Source organism: Girardinichthys multiradiatus, chromosome 9 (genome assembly GCF_021462225.1).
Source record: "Girardinichthys multiradiatus isolate DD_20200921_A chromosome 9, DD_fGirMul_XY1, whole genome shotgun sequence".
In the NCBI taxonomy this organism is placed as follows: domain Eukaryota; kingdom Metazoa; phylum Chordata; class Actinopteri; order Cyprinodontiformes; family Goodeidae; genus Girardinichthys; species Girardinichthys multiradiatus.
The window spans coordinates 35,159,385-35,179,277 of record NC_061802.1 but is presented as its reverse complement, the minus strand read 5'-3'; the positions used below and the strand labels follow the sequence as shown (position 1 = coordinate 35,179,277).

The following is a 19,893-nucleotide window of genomic DNA, read 5'->3' as shown; positions in this document are numbered from 1 at the left end:
CCACAAAATAAAATCCAATTCAACCAATACATAGACAAATATAGCTTTAATGTGCCTCTAAAAATCTGTATTATGTCTTCAAACAGTTCAGCGTCCAAGAATGACGAGAGTATGGTAAAAATGCAAACTTAATAAGACATCCTCATCCACCTAAACTTACAGTTCAGGCAACTATGGCAATAATCAAAAGTAGCTAAGAGGTCCAGAGTAACTCTGGAGGAGCAGCAGAAATTCACATGTCATGCATGCAAACTGTTAGTCATGTACTCTTCAAATCTGGCCTATGTAGAAAAGTGTCAAAAAGAAAGTCATAAGAATTCCAGTTTGCCACGAACCATGTGGGAGATACAGCAAGCATGTTAGTGAAATAAAACCAAAATGCTATGTGTGGTGAAAAACTGACATTGTTCATCATCCTAAAAACACCATCTTTAATTGACAGAGCAAGACAGCCACAAGGATGCATTTGTAGGTTTTGAAAAAAGGTGAGTTTGTTTCCCTCAAAATTAAAAAAGCAACATATAAAAATCAACGATGTCACAGCGCTCTTCAAAAGATGAAATGAACTGAAAAAAGTTTAGCTTTAACAGCAACTTAACTGTAAACTTAATGCCTAACAGAAAAAATCGGCCTACCGAACATGAGACAAGAGAATCTATTTTATTTTACCTGTGAAGCACTTTGGTCACTATATTGTGTGTAATAGTGCTTTTAAAATAATTATTAATTTGTTTAATATATGGCCTGCACTGGTATAGCACTTTATCAAGTCCCCAGAGACCCCAAAGTGCTTTACACTACAATCAGTCATTCACCCATTCGTACACACATTGACACATACATTCACACACCACTAGTGGTAAGCTACTTTGTAATATGTAAACAAAGCTTGTGTCATGTTTGAATATGACCCAAATGAACTTATATTGTGTAATTTGTTAGTGCAGGGGTTCCTACTATTCACTGTGTGACTGCCAGTGAGGCATTACACTATCCGTACAGTAAAACATGGTGGTAGCAGAAACATTCTGTGGAGTTTTGTTGTCAGCAGGGAAGGGGAAGCTGGTCAGAGTTAAAAGGAAGATGGATGAGCGTAATCCAGGACAATCATGCTGAAAAAAAAATACTGCTTTATTTGTAAGAGGTTTTAAAAACCATAAAGTCTTTCCATTCACTTCACAAATTATGTGATACTTGTGTTGTTACGTTATTCTGTCACATAAATCCAAAGAAAATATATTAAATTTATGGTTGTAACGTTACAAAGGGGCATGAATGCGTTTGCCAGTCACATCTCTTTTTATCAGATGCTAACTCATCAAATGTGCAAAAACCTAATATATATTTCTAGAAAAACTCAGTTGAATAGAGTCATTCTCTTCAGGTTGAGAACTTCATTGTCATTTTCTGAGTTATTTGTGATATCAGTCATCAAGACCACAACTACCCTCATTGTGCAGCAAGACAGAGGAAGACAGAGGGAAACACAATGACTGAGAAAAGTACTTGCTGATTCAGAGATTTGTCTTATTTCTCTCGGCTGGTTATAATAACTGGAGCAGCAGCCGTGAAAACGACTTGGTTAGACCCCAAACCCCTACCCTCCCACCTAACCCGCTCTGTGTTCCTGCTGCTGCTAGTGTTGCTGCGAGGGCCTGTTTCAGCATGACGCTTCTGGGAAACAGACACATCAACTTGCAGGCTACCGGCAGTCTCTGAAGTTTATGGTTAAGTTTGACGTAATTGCCCTTTAAGTTGGAGCTCCGTGTGCACGATGCATGGTGGGTTTCCCTTTGTCTTCTTGAACCTGGAGAAATGAAAGAAAACCTTCGCAGCAACGTTCTGATGCTCACCTTGCTGTGAAAACCGAAGTTCTGACACACATGGAATCTCATGGAAGATTTTGCATATAGACAATGCGTAGACATCACAAGAATAGCTTCTCTTCACTTGATATAAATCATAGTTCAATATGCACTCTGGAATGAAGTTTCAATATGCCTGCGTGGTTCAGTGCTGCTGCAGAAAACATGAGCTTCAAAAATCTCTTATTTATTGCTTATCTATGCATCTGCAAACATACCCTTTTACCAAAGCCATCTGAGGTGCACATATATTTATATTATATTGTAGATATGTTTATACTGTTTAATTTGTACTGTATTGCACCGACTACGCCAAAACAAATTCCTTGTATGTCCAAAAACGTACTTGGCAATAAAGCTTTTCTGATTCTGATTTTGATTCTGATTCTAAAAAAGACCTCAAAATTTTGATCAACTGGCAGATACGTCATGCAAGAGAAGCATGTTACACTTAGCAACTGAAGCCACAGTGCACTTGCTCAATAACGATTAAAACGAATCCAAACCTGTGGAAAGACCACAGCAGGATCGGTTATTAGTCAGGTGGCAAGAAGGCGACTATGTGCACGTTCAGCCTTCCTGTAAGCTATGTCTAAGGTATTTGTTGTTATAATTCTCACCTCTGTTCATTTATGGCAGTGAATGTTTCTGTGAGCCTTTGAAAAGCAGCACACAAGCCAATGCACGGAGCTCAACCCTTTTCATGTGGCAGCAGCTTCTTCCCACCACGGATACGCGGTGTGCTTTTGAAACTGCTGCATCACTGTTTACCAACAAGCAGGGCCCTCATCTACACTATCACACAGAAAGAATGTAGTTCAGCAATCAGAAAGCATGTTTGATTGGGTGGAATATGGTTCAGTGTGAAGAGTGGGTCAGTTTAAATGCATTAATATGGAAAACAGCTACTGATAGGAGATGTTACTCAGTCTTTCCTTTCGTGGAATTTGTGAAAAGGTCTCTTTATGTAGAAAATGAGAGGGTGGTTAGTGAGGTGTGGGTCAGCTAAACCTCAAACTTCCTTTACATACAGGTGCAGCTAAACTTATCAGTCTGCAAACTACACAACTAAATATAGATGGTTTTGCACATAAAACCTAACATGCATGACTTATATGTTGAGAAAGAATTTAGTAGATTAAGTCCTTAATGAAAGAGATGGCTTCTTAGTTTAAGCAAGTTTAGTGTAGAAAACAGTGTTTAACTCTTCAGGGGAGGCGTGGGAAGGATTAGTGGGTGGCGAATACTTAAACAGCTTCTTGGGTTTGACATAAAATTGACAGAGTTCCTCAGACACAAGTCCACACCTTCTTCAGTGCAGAGCAGACAGACTCGCACGCAAACTCACTTCTTAGTCAGGACCTGCACCATGAGCTTGGACCAGAGGTACCCATTCCCACAGGTGTTCCTGGTGGATGAAGGTGGAAGTCAACGCCAGTCTGTGTCGCCTCCAAACCTTATTCCCTGCTGGTCATTCCCGCCAGCTCAGGAGGCTATGAGGAGCCGCGGCAAGAGCCGGACCTGCATGGGGGTCAGCCCCAGCCTGGCTATGGTGGTGCTGATGCTGTTCCTGCTGGTGTTTGCAGCCCTGGGGTTTGAAGCCTGGCAGATCCTGAACATACAGAAAAAACTCAAAGATGTAGAGAAGGTAAGGGCTGACAAGAACATTTTTGAGTTAATTGCAGCATTTTACCAAAAAAAAAAAAAAAAACTTTTTTAGGGTTTTACATTGTGTTCTGTTTGTTTAAATAGCACAAAGGTTTTGAAGACACGATGTTAGTCCTTTATGTGCGCTGCTCAGCAGGAAAGTTGTAAAGTAGGACTTGTGACATTTTTGCATAAAGAGGGGGTGACAGAGAGGTGTGAGGTGGGAGAATGGAGACATAGCTGGAAAGTTTGGGCAGACCTGCGATGTTTAATAATTAATTTATAACAGTTTAGTATCATAGCTTCACTTGTGAACCCTGACATTTAAAATGCAGACCAAAGTCTCGGTCGTTCCACTGTGGTCACCCGTCCATTTAGACAGGATATCCTCTATCTCACATGTGCAAAGCTTTAAGCTTTAGAAAGCACTGAGCCACATGTCTCCGTGTGATGTGGCATTGAGTTTCTGTTTCTTTTATTTCTTTTAAGATTGAGCATGAACCCGTGACTGAGTTTGGTGCACCTCTGAAGCAAATTGGTATGCGAACATTGTGTTCTCAATAAATGAACTGTTCTTTTATGTTGGAAATGTTCCCTATCAATAAAAACAGTTGATGGCACTAATTGGTTGGTCATTTCAGGTCTCTACAAGCCAGAATCAATTGAAGAAGAGAAAAAGGACAGATGTGCTGCTCATGTTATTGGTAAGGTTTCTATTAACCTGAGATCAAGTCGTTAATATTTCTATGTCCACATTGCCTAATCTAACTGTCTCCTTGCAGGGCGGATTGAGAAAAAACCTTACCAAAAGACTTTGCGATGGGAACCGAAGGCAGGCCAGGCCTTCACCTCTGGAGCGGTGGCTTACCGCATCGAAGATGGCGCCCTGCAGGTTAACAAGTCAGGAGTCTATCAAATTTACTCTCGTGTGGAGCTGATCTTTGGGAAGTGCTTGCCCAGCTCTTCCTTTGAGCACACCATGTTTGTGAGAAGGGCAGGACAGACCTCACCTCTGACTCTGATGATGGCCCACAGATCGGGTTTCTGCCCCCAGCAGTCAGCCCACTCGTGGACCACAGAAAACTATCTCGGCGGCGCCCTGCAGCTGAAGAAGTTCGACAGAGTTTACGTGAACGTGTCCCACCCTGAGTATCTCAGTCACTCACATTATGGCAACTTCTTTGGCCTGTACAAGATCTGAAGAGATTCGATTGTTTTGGCTTTGATCCTTGATCCTTTGATTGTATTTTCATTATTTTATCTATAATACATGGACTAAATAGCTTCTTATTGCGATGTAAAAAACAAGAGATGATATTGCACATTTTATATTGGCAACTTAAAGGAAAAAAAGCACTGAGAAAAAATAACAGAGCATTTTTACACAAAACGTTCTGCTTTTATGGAAGATGTCTAGTCATTTGACACTAAGGTGCTGATTTAGTTGTAGCATTTTCAGTATTTATTTTGTATGCCTGTATTATAGTATGAGTGTTTTAAAGAGAAAATAAAGGAATGATTTAAGCAGATTTCTGTGTGTTGAAACGAAACAAAATGATGGTAATCTTTGTGAAATCTCACTCTGTTTTTGAATAGTCTGTGTAGTCTTGTGTAGAACTCCCACGGTAGTTTTGATCATGACCACTGGAAACTGTCTGCGTTGTGCTCCTGGTAGTGTGACCAATTCTCAATAATTCCACTAAGGTGCAGAAGTTCCAGCTTCATACCCAAAACAATATTTAGTTCACGGATCTGCAACCTTTGCAATCCAAATAGCCATTTTTGCCTACAGTCCAGCCAAATAAAAGCTGTTTAGAGCCACAAATGTTACATGACGTTTTGAAAAAAGACAATTTATAATTCTTGGTAAGTGTTTACTATAGTCAATTTGTTGTCATTTTTCAAGAACCACCATTTTATTTCTGTTTAAGGTGGAAAAAAAAAGAAAAACATAAAACCTTTGCAACAAGAGGATGGATACATTTTATTTTATGTGATGTTGATATTTATGAAAAACTATGTGAAAAAAGCACATAGTTTCCAACAGTTTTTAGTGATAAGAAAAATAGATCTTGAAAAGCATACCTGCTATTATGTGGGAATTCAATGCACTTTTCCATGAAAAAACTGGAAACCTCCTAAAGCCTTCATTTGTTATATTTATATTTAAAAACAAAAAAAGTGCTTCTTCATTATTTTTAGCCAAAGTTATTTAGAGCCATTGTGGAAGATCCAAAGAGCCACTTATGCCCTAGGAGCTGCAGGTTGCAGACCCATGATTTGGTGAATTTGCGATTAAATAACTCCAACCAGAGTAATTAGATAACCAGACACCAGAAAGACAAGCATGCATGCTTTTTCTTTTAACTACCCCCTTTTTTTCAGTTATAACACCCTCATTTCAGTGTTTGCTTTTTGCACACCACAAAGTTGGGTTAGCAGAGTGAGAAAATGTGCTGGCTGGGCAACACACAATGAGGGGATACAACAGTAGCAGTTTTGACGTGCTTCCTTCCTGTGTGAACATCTAGAGGGTCTTGCATGTCAGCAGGTTGGTTTTTGTGAAAGAGGTTGTGCTTCTTCTTGTCCATGTGGTGGGCCAAGATCAGAGGAGCTAGGTGGCCACATCTGTAAAAAAAAAAAATCTGCAAAGTATCTAAAAAACATTGCATTTTAATTTTTTGTGGGTTCAGTCAAATGTCTTACTTTCTGGCCTGTAAAAAACATTGTTTCAGACAAACCTTTACTCTACTGCCTGTAAATCAGAGGCTGGTTGATTTATCTTTCTATCACAGAATCAAAAAAAAAAAAAAAAAACTCCTACTAATGAGATAAACCTAAGAACTCCTACAAGGTGAAGATTTCACAAGTTTTGAAATTGCCTCTTATTTCCAAAACCACACATCTGAAGGTGTTCTGGGTTTTACTTAGCAGCATATTTGAGATAACCTAGCCTGGACGATGGCACGCAGGCTCTGCAATCAGCACACATGTGGTTTCATCTCTTTCAAGCATTCACTAAATTCATACCACAATATGGCTTCTGAACGCTATGGCAGTAAAGATGTGTCTCTATCTTGGTTCAAACACATCTTGTTGAGCTAGCAACATAATTGCACCTCTTTCTGCACACCATATCTTTTTCCGTTAATCAGCCAGCTGTAGATGGTTCCAAATCACACCAAATGTCTTATGATCCAAGCTGCACAGATTGAAGTAAAAATGCACTGCACATCAATTTGCAACAGAGATGTTTTATAATATTTAATCTGCTGAGACTGCATTTACACATTTATAAATAGGTTGTAAATGAGATTTAAATAAGTCATTATTGAAAAACAAGAGCATGTTCTTCAGTATGAAAACACAGCAAAAGAAGGAAGATAATCTTTTGGTTTTTTTTAAATATCTGTCAGTGAAACGTGGGTTGCAATTTGGGCCTTTGTAAACCATTTAGAGATGCAAGAGATTTTAAGTCAGACTTTTGTGCCAAGACAACCAAAGCCAATGTAACAAAATGGCTGAAGAAGTTAAATTAAATTGAAAATGATTTACAGTGGCTCTCGAAAGCCTTCACACCACTATTAAAATTCCAGGGTCTTGAAACTTAAACAACTGAAAACAGTAAATAATTTCCAAACTTGTTCAACCTTTTATGTAATGTACACTACCGGTCAAATGTTTTAGACACACTTTCTCATTTAATAGTGTTCTTTATGTTTATGGCTATTTACATTGTACGTAGATTCTCACTGAATGCATCAAAACTGTGAATCAACACATATAGAATTATGTAGCAAATGTAAATAGTTATGAAAATAAAGCGACCCATTAAGACAGGTTCTGTGTCCGAGAGATGAACATATTTTAATGAGAAATATGTGTATTTATCCCCCGAACAAAAGCCAATGATTTTGTCAAGATGCAGGCCGAAGCAGTGTCAATGTCATAATTTCAGTTAAGCGAGTCTTACCAACATTGACTAAAAGGTCACAGAAGAAGTCATTACTCCAAAAACTGTATAAAAAGTCAGATTACAAATACATTTAGCGCTTAGAGTCTTGTCCTGGTATCTGATGAAAATAAAATGTAACTGGTTGGTCATCAGAGATGGCTACTCCAGTCTACCAACCCAACTTAGACTTGTGCCCTAAAGCCTTGGAGTTAGCTTGGATTCCAGGGCCTGTATTCTCAAAGATTGTCAGAGTCCTCTCAGAGAGCTCCTAACTAAAATTCCTGCCAAGGAGTCTCAGCTTTAGAGTGATTCAGAGCTCTGCTGAGAGCGACTCTGAGCGAGGAGACGACAGAAATTCCTGCCTTAGTGAGGTGTGTTTGACCCTGTTGCTACATGTCGTTGACCCTGTTGCTAGGTGTGGTTGACCCTGTTGCTAGGTGTGATGCTGTCTTTTAAGAGCTGTGATTGGTTTTTGCAACAAACAAAAAATTGAACAAAAACAAATGTGCTCCTAGTAATCAATGGAGAGAAATTAACCAATGATAGAATTTAGACTGGAGAAGCAATGCGTAAATCATGATAATAAAACTTTGCTAAATTAAATTAAGTGTCACACAGCATCAAAATGTTTGGTAGCTTATTTACATGCTCATCATTATTTTGATTTGCTTATTGTTATGTTTATTCACCATGCTGGTCATTTTCTGACTTCATGTAATTGATATTAACATTGACACTCACCTGTCTGCATTTTACTGTGATAACCTTCTTGTATAAAGATGTTTGGTAAAACAACCAAAACAAAATGGAGAAAAATAGTTGGAGAAAAACGCACAGCTGGTGGAGGAGAAGAGAGGAGTGTTGAAAGGTAGTTTTGTCCCCGGGATCACGGTGCGAACATACAGATGAACTTCTCCACCGATGTGGGAACGTAGTCTTCTGACATCATCATGTACAATACAACAAATACCAATTTACCTCATTTACATCTTCCTCCTGTGTATATAGTGCTTAGATTATTGTACTGTATCTTATCTAGAGTATGTATTTATGTATCTACATATTTTTTCGAGGTTTTCCAATTTTTGTCAAATTTATTATTGTAAAATCATTTTATGTCTTTAAATATTTCAGTAATTCTGTACTATATTGTTTGCAGTTTTCTTCACTTTTCATTCATGGTTATTATGTATATGTTTCTGGTTATTTAACAAAGGGACTGTGCATATTAATTAACATTACATCAGAATGTCATGTAAATATGCCAGATTTTGCCACCGAGGCTAATTTTCATCTGTGGTCCCGTGACAGGTTGATGGTAAAAAACACAAATGACAGGCAGCACAAGGACACACAGTAACAACAGGACATAACATTTAACAGATTTAACAAGGTTAGTTATTATTAAATCAGGTTAGCGATTATAAGAACATTCTATAAACTCTAAAAAATAAAATCCTAACACATCCACAAAACCAAAACAGATACAATTAGTAAAACTTAGACATAACACTTGTTAATTCATAATAATTTATTCATTGTTGTTTCTATTATTTTATTTATCCTTCCTAATAATACCTTGCTAAAGGTGCGCCTTTAATCTCTCCTGCTGTTTACACTATTTAAGTTTGCCCTAGGGGGATGATAAAGTTTATCTTATCTCTATATTAATAATTGTATGATTGTTTTAGAAGTTTATGTGCTCATTTACTTGGCTGTTTAGTAGGTGGATATCTGCATGATCGATCCGGTAGCGTTTTATTAATTTACTGTTGTTCATTGTACGGAGAATATCTCTCTTTTCTGTCTGTCTTTCTGCCATCTTCTCTGCTTAAGACATTTCCTCACGTTAGGAGCTCTCTTAAGGCCTAAGATGCTTTGCAAATAACTTTTACCTTAACAAGGGAAAAAATCTTAGAATTTGAGGAATTCTAAGATTTTTCTTAGAACGACATCATTAGGAGTTACTTTTAGTCTTAGGGTTCTTTGTGAATACGTGCCCTGGCCTGAGACTATAACTTATCAGTTTTTATCTTATCTAATGAAGAGTGGAAAAAAAGCCGGTATGAGAGCTACAGACTGCAGCTGCTCCGCATATTTTTCTGTTAAAGGATGAGGAAATATTTCTAGATTACTCAAGACAACAACTCAAGACATCAGCCAAATGAACAATAACCATGTCAATGTTTTGGGGTCATAACCTAAAGAAATGTATTTATGACTTGTCATGGAAAATAAAAAATAAAAAAACATTTATGACTTTTAGAGAATTAGAAGTCTTGTCTAAGAAGAGGTGTTGCAGAAAAAAAAAGTCCTTTTACAAAACTTGGTGGGAAAAATATGACCAAAGAAAAACAACAACATGCCCACTGTAAAACATGGTGGAAGCAGCATCATGTTGTGGGCTAATTTTTCTTCATGGAGCAGGGTTTTGAGCAGTTCCAAATACTAGTCAGTTTTGACCCAGAAACTGTAGATGTCTGATGGATTTTATAAAGGATTTTATGTTTTAGCTTCCCAAAGAGGCTAAGACATTCAGATCAACAAAACAATGGCTTTACCATAAGAAAATGAAGGTTTTGGACAAGCCAGACATAAATCTGACTGAAAATCTGGCTGTAGAAAAGAGATTTTACTATGCTCCAATGGATTAGGGGAACCTTTGCGAAGTAGATTGGGAAACTATCATCTAGTCACAATGTGAACAGCTGATAGATTCCAACCAAATAAGACTTAATGCTGAAAGTAAATCAAAAGATGTTTCAACAAAGTGTTGTTTAAGGGTCAGATCACCTGTGCAACAAGATTTTTACACCTTTTGTGTTTGATTTTTCTCTCTGACAGATTTGTTTCAGTTGAATTATTTATGAAAAGATTTTAATATGGTTCATCTTGATCACAAGTCTTAAAAACATGGAATTTTAACAGGGACATGTGTATCAAATACTAGTTCTCCCCACTGCACCTATGAGTCAAAGGTAAGAACAATATTCGCTCCGTGAATGTCTCCTGCGGTCACTGAGTCATAGGCACATTTCACAAGATTTTTGAGTCATTGTAGATCTAGAAGTGTTTGTTAACATTTCCATTACAATAAAAATTTGAAAGAACCTATAATGTGACATTTTCACATTAATTCTAAAGTAGACAATGGAAAACAACAGAGACAAACAATATTTTTTTTTTCACTAACATAACTAAATAAAGTCATGTAGGTTAGTTGTTTGATTTGAAACCAAACTTTGAATTTGTATGATAATATCTTTTTTTACAGAAAACTCCTGTCAAATAAAGCCTGATCTCCACTCCAAGTGTCTGTGTTTATCAGTGAAGACAATAAATGCAGATTAGATTACACTTCAAAGAATGATCTATTTGGGATATTCAGGCTGAAAAGTTTGAAAACATTGAAATATTGATGGGCTTTTCTGACATGGTTAACCAACAATCAGTTAAAAAACAAGGTGCATTGTAGAATCAATGGTTACAAATGACCACTGGATAACCACTGAGGAACTAAAGGCCTTTCCTCATGATTAATCACAGTGTTCTTGAGACACTGAAAAACAGTAGGGTCAATAGTAAGGCTAAAAGGTCAAAGCTCTATATCCCAACTAGCAAAGTCTAAGGTGAACACACTTAAAAGCTGTTGGATGGAAGCTCTATTGATAGATGAGATGTGTAAAATTTTACAGTGAGAAATAGCACATTCCTGCATAAATGGATTACTTAAACTTGATTAATACAAATGTGTGGATTTGATACCTGTGTTTCTGACACCACTACCACATCAACACACCTCAAAACCCTTATCTTCTGCCATCTGGTGAATGATCCAAGTACTACAGGTGACAAGGTAGCGTGTTACTCAGGAGTCTAGGACGGATGCAGAGATTTTATAAGTCAGTCAGTCATTTTCTACCGCTTATTCCATAGTGGGTCACGGGGGAGCTGGTGCCTATCTCCAGCAGTCAATGGGCGAGAGGCAGGGTACACCCTGGACAAGTCGCCAGTCCATCGCAGGGCAACACACAAACAACCATGCACACACCCATTCATACACCTAAGGACAATTTAGAGTGACCAATTAACCTAACAGGCATGTCTTTGGACTGTGGGAGGAAGCCAGAGTACCTGGTGAGAACCCACACATGCACAGGGAGAACATGCAAACTCCATGTAGAAAGACCCCAGTCAGGAATTGAACCCAGGACCTTCTTGCTGCAAGGCAACAGTGCTACCAACTGCACCACCGTGCAGCCCAGAATAACAAGTCATTAAGTGAAATGTAAAAACAACAGATTATTTTCAAAATTCGTCTCTAATAGAACACAGAGTAACAATGTATCATGTTTTCTTTTTTAAACTGTAGTGAGAAACTTCATTAATTGTGACGTGTTATGGAATTCATGTATGTTTTTGTGGCCAGTGCAGATGTCAGATGCTTTTTAGAGCGTTTCTACATTTAATTTATACCATATTAATCAAAATAAAAAATTCAAACTCCATGCAAAACAACCCCAGGGATTCAGTTGAGCCAAGGCCCTTTTGCTGGAAGGCAACATTGCTGCCAACTGTTCCACCTTGCAGCCGTCATACGTTCTAGTTAATTTAAATCCCATAAAGAAGGGGATCAAGCATAAAATTCTCTATGAATTTATGATGTCTGGGTCTTTTTCCTTGTCTCTAGTGCCATCCATCAGATGGGTAAAATTAATTTGACAGCAGATACCGATGTAGGTGCAATTTTTTCCTTATAAATTATTTTGAAAGTTTGATTATTCGTTTCATAACCAAGTTTGATCAGAACAATAATGTACACCGAATACAATCTTGACCCCTTGATTAATACACTGTTGGTGCTTAATAACAAAACACTATTCACACACAACACTTTCACTATAACGACATGACTGGTCACTAGTGTCACTGGGAAATTTCCAGAACTGACCCTAAGCAGTAAGTTTCCGTCCATATTATTTACCCAGAGAGTTCACCAGTGTTATTTTGGCAACAGTTTATGTTCCACCTTCCGCTGTTGCTGACACTGCATGTGATGCCATCAGCTCAGTTGTTGCTAAGCTACAGACACAAAACCCCAATGCTTTTGTGGCAATTTCTGGCGATTTTAACCACGCTTCACTCTCTGCTACACTTCCAACGTTTCAACAGTTTGTCAGCTGCTCTACCAGAGAAAACAAAACATTGGATTTGTTTTATGCAAATGTCAAGGACTCATACATCTCTACAGCAAGACCTCCTCTAGGCAAATCAGATCACAATCTTGTTTTTCTCTGCTCTAAATAAAAGCCCCTTGTTCAGAAGCAACCTGTAATAAAAAGAACTGTGAGAAGATGGTCACAGGAAGGTGAAGAAGCTCTGCAAGGTTGCTTTGAGGCTACAGAGTGGGACGCACTGTGCCAGCCACATGGAGAGGACATCAATGCCATGACTGAGTGTGTAACCGATTATATAAACTTCTGTGTGGATAACATCATCCCCACCAGAACCGTGAGATGCTTCCCCAATGACAAACCTTGGATCACCAGTGACCTGAAGGACCTGCTTAACAAGAAAAAAAGAGCCTTCAGAGAGGGAGACAGAGAATTATGGAGGAGTTTACAGAAGCAACTTAAAGTCAAAATAAGAGACAGCAAGGAGGTGTACAAGAAAAAGCTGGAGAGCAAGCTCCAGCAAAACAATATCAGAGATGTGTGGACAGGGATGAAGAAGATCACAGGCTTCAAGCAGAAGGATGATCAGACCAATGAAGGTCTGGACAGAGCCAATGAACTGAACACATTCTTCAATAGGTTCAGTTCAGAAACAAGCTTCGCATCCTCCTCTCCTGCTCAAAGCCAAACAGACATTCCACCCTCCTTTGACCCACAGGAACCACAGCTGTCCAGTAACACCTCAAATGTTTTATCTTCCACCTCAGCCTTAGACCCTTCTGCTTCTACATGTTTGCCTTCAACCATATCAGAAGATGCTGATGCTTCATTTGCTTCCCCCTTCCACCTGTGTGTCTCAAGAAGTCAAGTGAAGATGCAACTGGAGAGACTGAATCAGAATAAGGCTGCAGGTCCAGTTCATGTCAGCCCCAGAGTCCTGAAGGCCTGTGCAGAGTAGCTCTTGGATTCTGCAGCACCTCTTCAACCTTAGCCTGGCCCAGAAGAAGGTTCCGGTGTTGTGGAAGACCTCCTGCCTTGTTCCGGTACCAAAGAAAACTCACCCATCAGTCCTCAATGACTATAGACCTGTTGCCCTGACATCCCACATCATGAAGGTCCTAGAGAGACTCCTGTTGGCCCACCTGAGTAAGCAAACAATAAACCATCAGGACCCCCTTCAGTTTGCTTATCGCTGTGGAGTTGGAGTTGAAGATGCCATCATACACCTGCTTCAACAAACCCACTGTCATCTAGATAAAGCCAGTAGCACTGTAAGGATCATGTTCTTTGATTTCTCCAGTGCATTTAATACAATCCAACCTGATTTGCTTTGTCAGAAACTCCAGAAGACTCAGGTGGAGGCCTCAACAATCTCCTGGATCAAAGACTACCTGACAAACAGACCACAGTTTGTGAGACTGAAGGGTTGTGAGTCTAACCAGGTAGTCAGCAGCACAGGAGCACCACAGGGGACTGTATTCTCACTATTCCTTTTCACTCTGTACACCTCAGACTTCTAGTACAAGACAGACTCCTGTCATCTGCAGAAATACTCGGATGATTCTGCAGTTGTGGGGTGGATCAGAGATGGACAAGAAGCTGAGTACAGGAAGGTGGTGGACCGCTTTGTGGCATGGTGTGGAAACAATCATCTCATCTTGAACGTAAATAAAACAAAGGAGATGATTGTAGATTTTAAGAGAAACAGGAATAAGTCAAAAACTATTTCTATCATGGGAGAAGAAGTGGAGGTGGTGGAGGAGTATAAATACCTCTGTGTTCACCTGGACAACAGACTGGAATGGAGATTCAACTGTGAAGTCATCTACAAGAAGGGACAGAGCAGACTGTACTTCTTGAGGAAGCTTAGGTCCTTTGGTGTTTGCAGCCAGGGATTTAAAAAAGCTCAACAAGCTGATAAAAAAGGCTGGCTCTGTTCTGGGGACTCCTCTGGAACCTCTGGAGACCATTGTGGAAAGACGGATTCTTCATAAAATGAAGAACATTATGGAGAACCCTGAACATCCTCTTCATGAGACTGTTGTACAACAACAGAGTGTCTTCAGTCAGAGGCTTCTTCAGATCTGCTGTAAGATGGAGCGCTACAGGAGATCCTTCCAGCCCACAGCCATCAGCATCTACAACGGCTCTTTGAAGAAACCTTCATAATATGAGCTACAACAACATTTAATTTCCCTTTGGGATTAATAAAGTATTTTTGAATTGAATTGAACTGAATTAAGCAACGGGTCCCTTCAGTAAACATTCTGAGAAAGATGAAACCACAGCTTTATATAAACTCGCATCAGCTGCAAAACAACAGCCTCATATGAGTGCACTGCCCTTGCAGGAAAGTTTAAAAGCCACTCTGGATGTGGTGGTGCAGTGCTGATGCATGCACAGGAGTCTGCACGAATGAGTTAAGAGAAAGGAGGAAGAGTACAAAGTTACATCCATATTAAGCTGAGGGGTTTTTGAAACATGCTCTGTGCAAACAGCTAATATCATGCTACAGTTGGTTTATATGAGAAAAAGAGCAGCATTAGAAACAGCTAACAAGCATTTTGCCAACAGGTAAACATGAGTGTTGGGGTTCAGCTTGGGGATGGTGCAGCAGACACTGGTGAAGGAAGAAATCGCAATAAGTATCATATAGCCAAACCTGGGTGAAGTTGCCCCCTCTTTCTTCAAATCAAATAATATTGGTGTAAATCAATTGTGCTATGTTTGTGCTGGTTTGTGCAGCAGATTTTTTTCTTTGTGATGTTCTGGTTTTAAAGTAATAAATGAAAGTTGAAAGGTCAAAAGGTCAATCAGCACCCTCATTTTTTTCAAATCAAACAAAATTGGTGTCAAACGTTTCTGCTGCTAAAGATGTTTTTTTGTTCTGTTTAAAGTCTCTATTTGATCAACTATAGTTTTGCCCACAGAAGTTTGGACGCTTTTCAGGATTACGAAATATTTCAGGAGAGCATATTCAGATTTTACAATTGTGTGAATCCTTGGAGCTAAAGAGACTATTTCATGTTCATTATATGCAGAGTTGCCCAGCTAATTAACAGTATGCCTGGAAAGTCTTAATAGAATATTCAACAATTTTAAAGGTCTGTTTTTTTAACGAATGCTACATTCAAGTAATCATTTTTGGTTAACCCACATAAAAAGTTGTTTGCAGAGATCTCTTCATATGTCATCACTTGGAGCTGCAATGTTGCCATTTTTTATTACTGCTTCTTTTGAAGTACAGAGCTGTTCAAATACAGCTTTTCTGTCCACCAATACTGTTTTCCATAATTGCTGAATTTCCTAAAAATATATTGACATATTTAAATAATTTCATCCTAGGGGAAAAATAATTTTGAGTCAGAAATCACTTCAAATTTTAGTCAAATGTCACTTTACACTATGTTAGTAATTGTGTTCACTTTAACCCTTCTAATACCATCAAGTTAGCACAGACGGGATTTGCTAAAAGTTTTTTTTTTTGCCCGATTTATCATTAGTGGTTATTGCAGAGTAAAACCTCCAAACAAATACATAATAACTACCAAATATTGCAAGTTGGATTGGACAAAGCAGGAGAACTCACTCACTGCACATGTTTCTAGTATTCTACAGCCAAACCATCAAAAGAAATTCAAGTGGTTGAGATATAATTTTTGGTCATGAGTTAGTTAAAATACGTAGGTTATTGATTCTGTTAAAGCATATTAGCAGACAAAATCATAGACATAATTTAGCTACTCACCTGCAGGATGGTCCGAGAACAGAGTTAGAAGGCAAAGGTTTTCTGCTTGTCTTTGCTGTATGTTATGCTCATAAACAAATAAGTCAAGGTGCAAAAATAAAACCTTAAGTTAAACCTGTTCTTCGAATCAAGGCATGAGCCTACAGTTAATATACTAAAGTAGAAAGCAAAGCCAAAAGACGAATCATGTTTAAAGTGGGGGGATTCATAGGTCTACAACTTCACTTAGGTCATAAACCTCACAAAACAGCACAATTTAACAGTTTATCCTGTGGTTAAGTCAAGAAAGCTCAAATGTAAAGAAAGATTGCCAAGAACAGCAATATCTCACAAATTGGGCCCAAACATCAACTAGGGTTTAAAAATCACAAACTGAAGCATCCTGACACATGAAAAGCAATGGCACTTTGCAAAAAACAACCACCCTTCCTGGTTACAAAAAGCTTCTGCAAACTCTAATTCCTGGCTAAGGTTTTTAAATGGAAAGCCTAAAACCTTGCCTTACATACATTATTTCTTTTGCATATTAGCCTTGTTTTTATTCTGCTTTGGTAAAGATGAACCTTACTTCACAATCCACTGTCAAGCGCTACTCTGGCGCTCTCTGCTGGTGTCATCAAAAGACAGGTCTAGTTGTAATATTTAAGACTGCTTAAGCATAATTTAAAAACAAAACTGCCCATTTTTAAATTACTTTTTACAGGAAGCACAAACACACCTATACAGCTGAACACCACGGATTATTTGCAAAATAACACACTTTTGCAAAATTGCAAACTATTTTATAAAAAACTACTTTGTCATCATTTCAGTCATACATTACAGAAGATAATCAATCTAGTTTTCTTTCTGTTCTAAAATCAGCAAACATGTGTTATCAAACATTAAAGCTCTTTATCAAGAAAAAGAAAATAATTTCTGATGTGTGTAGTGCAAAGCAAATTCCATAGATTTTTCATTTCCTGTCTGCAGCTCTGTGAAGTTTCTTTATTTGCTCCTGAAGCTTTATAAGTACTTAGTGTTGACTATGAGATGTGGTGATGACAAGTGTCAGTCTGTCCTACCTCAGCATTACTACATGGTCAATTGGTGTTACACATATTTGATTTAGTGAAATTTATCCTGTTCTTTCTGCATGTTCTCTCTTTACCTTAAGTCTTCCTCTTTCTGTTCATCTAACTCTTCCCTGGCCTTCATCTCTGTGGACTCCCCACTCTCATGTTCCTATTTTTGTACAGGGGAATTTACTGACATTTTTGTGCTTCTTTTATCTGAAAAGTGTGTTTTACACCATGATCTGATGTGTTTGGAAAGCTGCTGGATGTGTTTAACTAGTTGGTTCATAGGAAAAGCCTGTGCTTCGAAAGGGCATATGTTGATTTTGTGCTTATAACAGTACAAAGTGGGGCTGCTGTTTCCCCAATGGAGTGTGAGAATAAAATGATGATTAAAATAATTATTTAAAAAGCCTCAAGCAAATTGGCAAGTTTACAGCTAATATCTTCTATTTTAAAGTACATTTAAAGCACCTAACATATTGGTGAAATTGAAAATTTTGGCAGCAATTCCATCTAATTCATCACAGTGACTGGTGACAATGACAGTTGGCAGTGGAACGGCAGTGGAACGGCAGTGGCGATTTTTTTTTTTTATCTATAGGGTACTAATCTGTTTGGGGTGATTATTTGTGAGCTGTAAAGCAACATGAGTGTTGGTGGATTTCTACATATGTTTTACCCACCATTTTTGCCCAGCCATCAGGTCACAAACAGTATTGTCAAAAATAAGCCCTATAACTTAAACAATCCTTTCCAAGGACATACTTTAAAATGATTTTTGTTTTTTTTCTATCTCTAGTGTTAATAGTTGTAGTTTAGGTTACTGAGCTTTTTCTGGGTGTAATTAGTTTTAGTTGTTTTGGGACCTGATTGTGGTCACCTTTTTTTAAATGGGACCTCTACAACTGCATGTTGCATGATCAGGAGTTAAACAGGGCCAGCGCATAAGATAGGGCTGTTACTAATAATTACTATTTAAGGTTTGGTTTTAAATATTTAAAACTACATTTTTAACAATTAAAATTATGATTGAAACAATTATTGATTCATTTTCTGCTGTAGAATACCAGAAACCAATGGCATATATAAAGTACATATATGGAGTTGAAAAAGATCTGTTAAAACTGTATGCTGTCTTTTTTCAGTTATTTCTCCTTAGTAAATTTGTTTCTCATGGTAAGCTAGCATCTGAATTGTAGCTTGAGTAAAGGGCTGTCTCTGTCATGGTTGTCCTGTGTTAGGTATTTGAAGTTCAGTTTCTTTATGAATTTGTTTCCTCCCTGTTGTTTTATAATGTAGTTGTTATTTTCAGTTCATTCACTGTAGTTTAGGTTGTTGTTTCATTCTTGTGTTTTGATATTTCTGTCACTCATCAGCATTAATTAGCCTCCCTCCTCCAGTAGCTTTGCATTCTCCCTGCCACCAGCTGCTCCACATTTCATCTGACAGCTCTGCCAGTTCATTGTTCCTATTTCCACCCTGTCTCTGTATTTATACTCTGGTTTTCATTGCTCGCCACTGGATCCTTCTGTTTGTCATGCCAAGTCTGTTCTCGGTTTGCTACTCTGTTCAGTTTAGTTTTGAGCAGTCTTAGTATTTTAGATCATCAATTACAATGTAACTAACATGTTTCATATTCCTTAAAAACAGTGAATTAGCCTTTTAAGGTACAATTCCAAAGCTAATTTCATGTATCCTTTCGGTCAAGCTCATCCCAGGAAAATAAGAAGGTAAAGACATATGGCAAAGGAAGACAATGTTATTAAAGTCCACTTTGTCCATATATAGGAACTTTATATATATATATATTTTACTTAGATTATCAATAGGACACAAAGTCCTACTCAATGAATTTCCCAAGAACTGTGGAACAGCTAGAACGCCTATTCTTCAACATTTTGTGTAAAAAATACAAAAAATAAAAATGCAGAAGAGGGAAAGAGTGTCGAACAAGATAAAGTAGTAAAAGGTCGATAGCCAAATTCTTTGATTGAAAGCATTAGTGCATCCAAATAGTGTATCAAAATCAGCAAATAGACTCATGCGACATTAGTCAAGGTTCACATCAATCAATGCGCGTGTCTTTCTCATGTGGCTAACTGCTAGCTTAGAACTCTTCTTGGTAATCAGCTTTTACCTAAAAGTGAATGAGAAAAAACATGGATTTTTTCAGTTTCAGTGGAAAGGTGAAAGTGGACCGCTGATCACCTAGCTCCACATCTGCCGCAGCACCTAACATATTGGTGAAATTGGAAATTTTGGCAGCAATTCCATCTAACCCAGCACAGCGACTGGTGACAATGACAGTTGGCAGTGGAACGGCAGTGGCGATTTTTTTTAATTATCTATAGGGTACTAATCTGTTTGGGGTGATTATTTGTGAGCTGTAAAGCAACATGAGTGTTGGTGGATTTCTACATGTTTTACCCACCATTTGTGACCAGAC

General features: G+C 38.2%; 1 protein-coding gene across 1 annotated transcript; it reads left to right on the top strand.

The window, feature by feature from the left end:
• The first annotated feature begins 3,111 nt into the window (after positions 1-3,111).
• On the top strand, positions 3,112-5,041 carry faslg (Fas ligand (TNF superfamily, member 6)). Its single transcript, XM_047375529.1, has 4 exons — positions 3,112-3,513; positions 4,002-4,050; positions 4,154-4,216; positions 4,295-5,041. Exons 1-4 carry the CDS (start codon positions 3,235-3,237, stop codon positions 4,711-4,713), a joined length of 810 nt encoding a protein of 269 aa, XP_047231485.1. The 5' UTR covers positions 3,112-3,234; the 3' UTR covers positions 4,714-5,041.
• The last annotated feature ends 14,852 nt before the right edge of the window (positions 5,042-19,893 follow it).

Coding starts and splice junctions, on each gene's coding strand:
- faslg (XM_047375529.1), top strand. CDS start 3,235: ATGAGCTTGGACCAGAGGTACCCATTCCCACAGGTGTTCCTGGTGGAT. Junction 4,051..4,153: donor TGCACCTCTGAAGCAAATTG/GTATGCGAACAT, acceptor TGGTCATTTCAG/GTCTCTACAAGCCAGAATCA. Junction 4,217..4,294: donor ATGTGCTGCTCATGTTATTG/GTAAGGTTTCTA, acceptor GTCTCCTTGCAG/GGCGGATTGAGAAAAAACCT.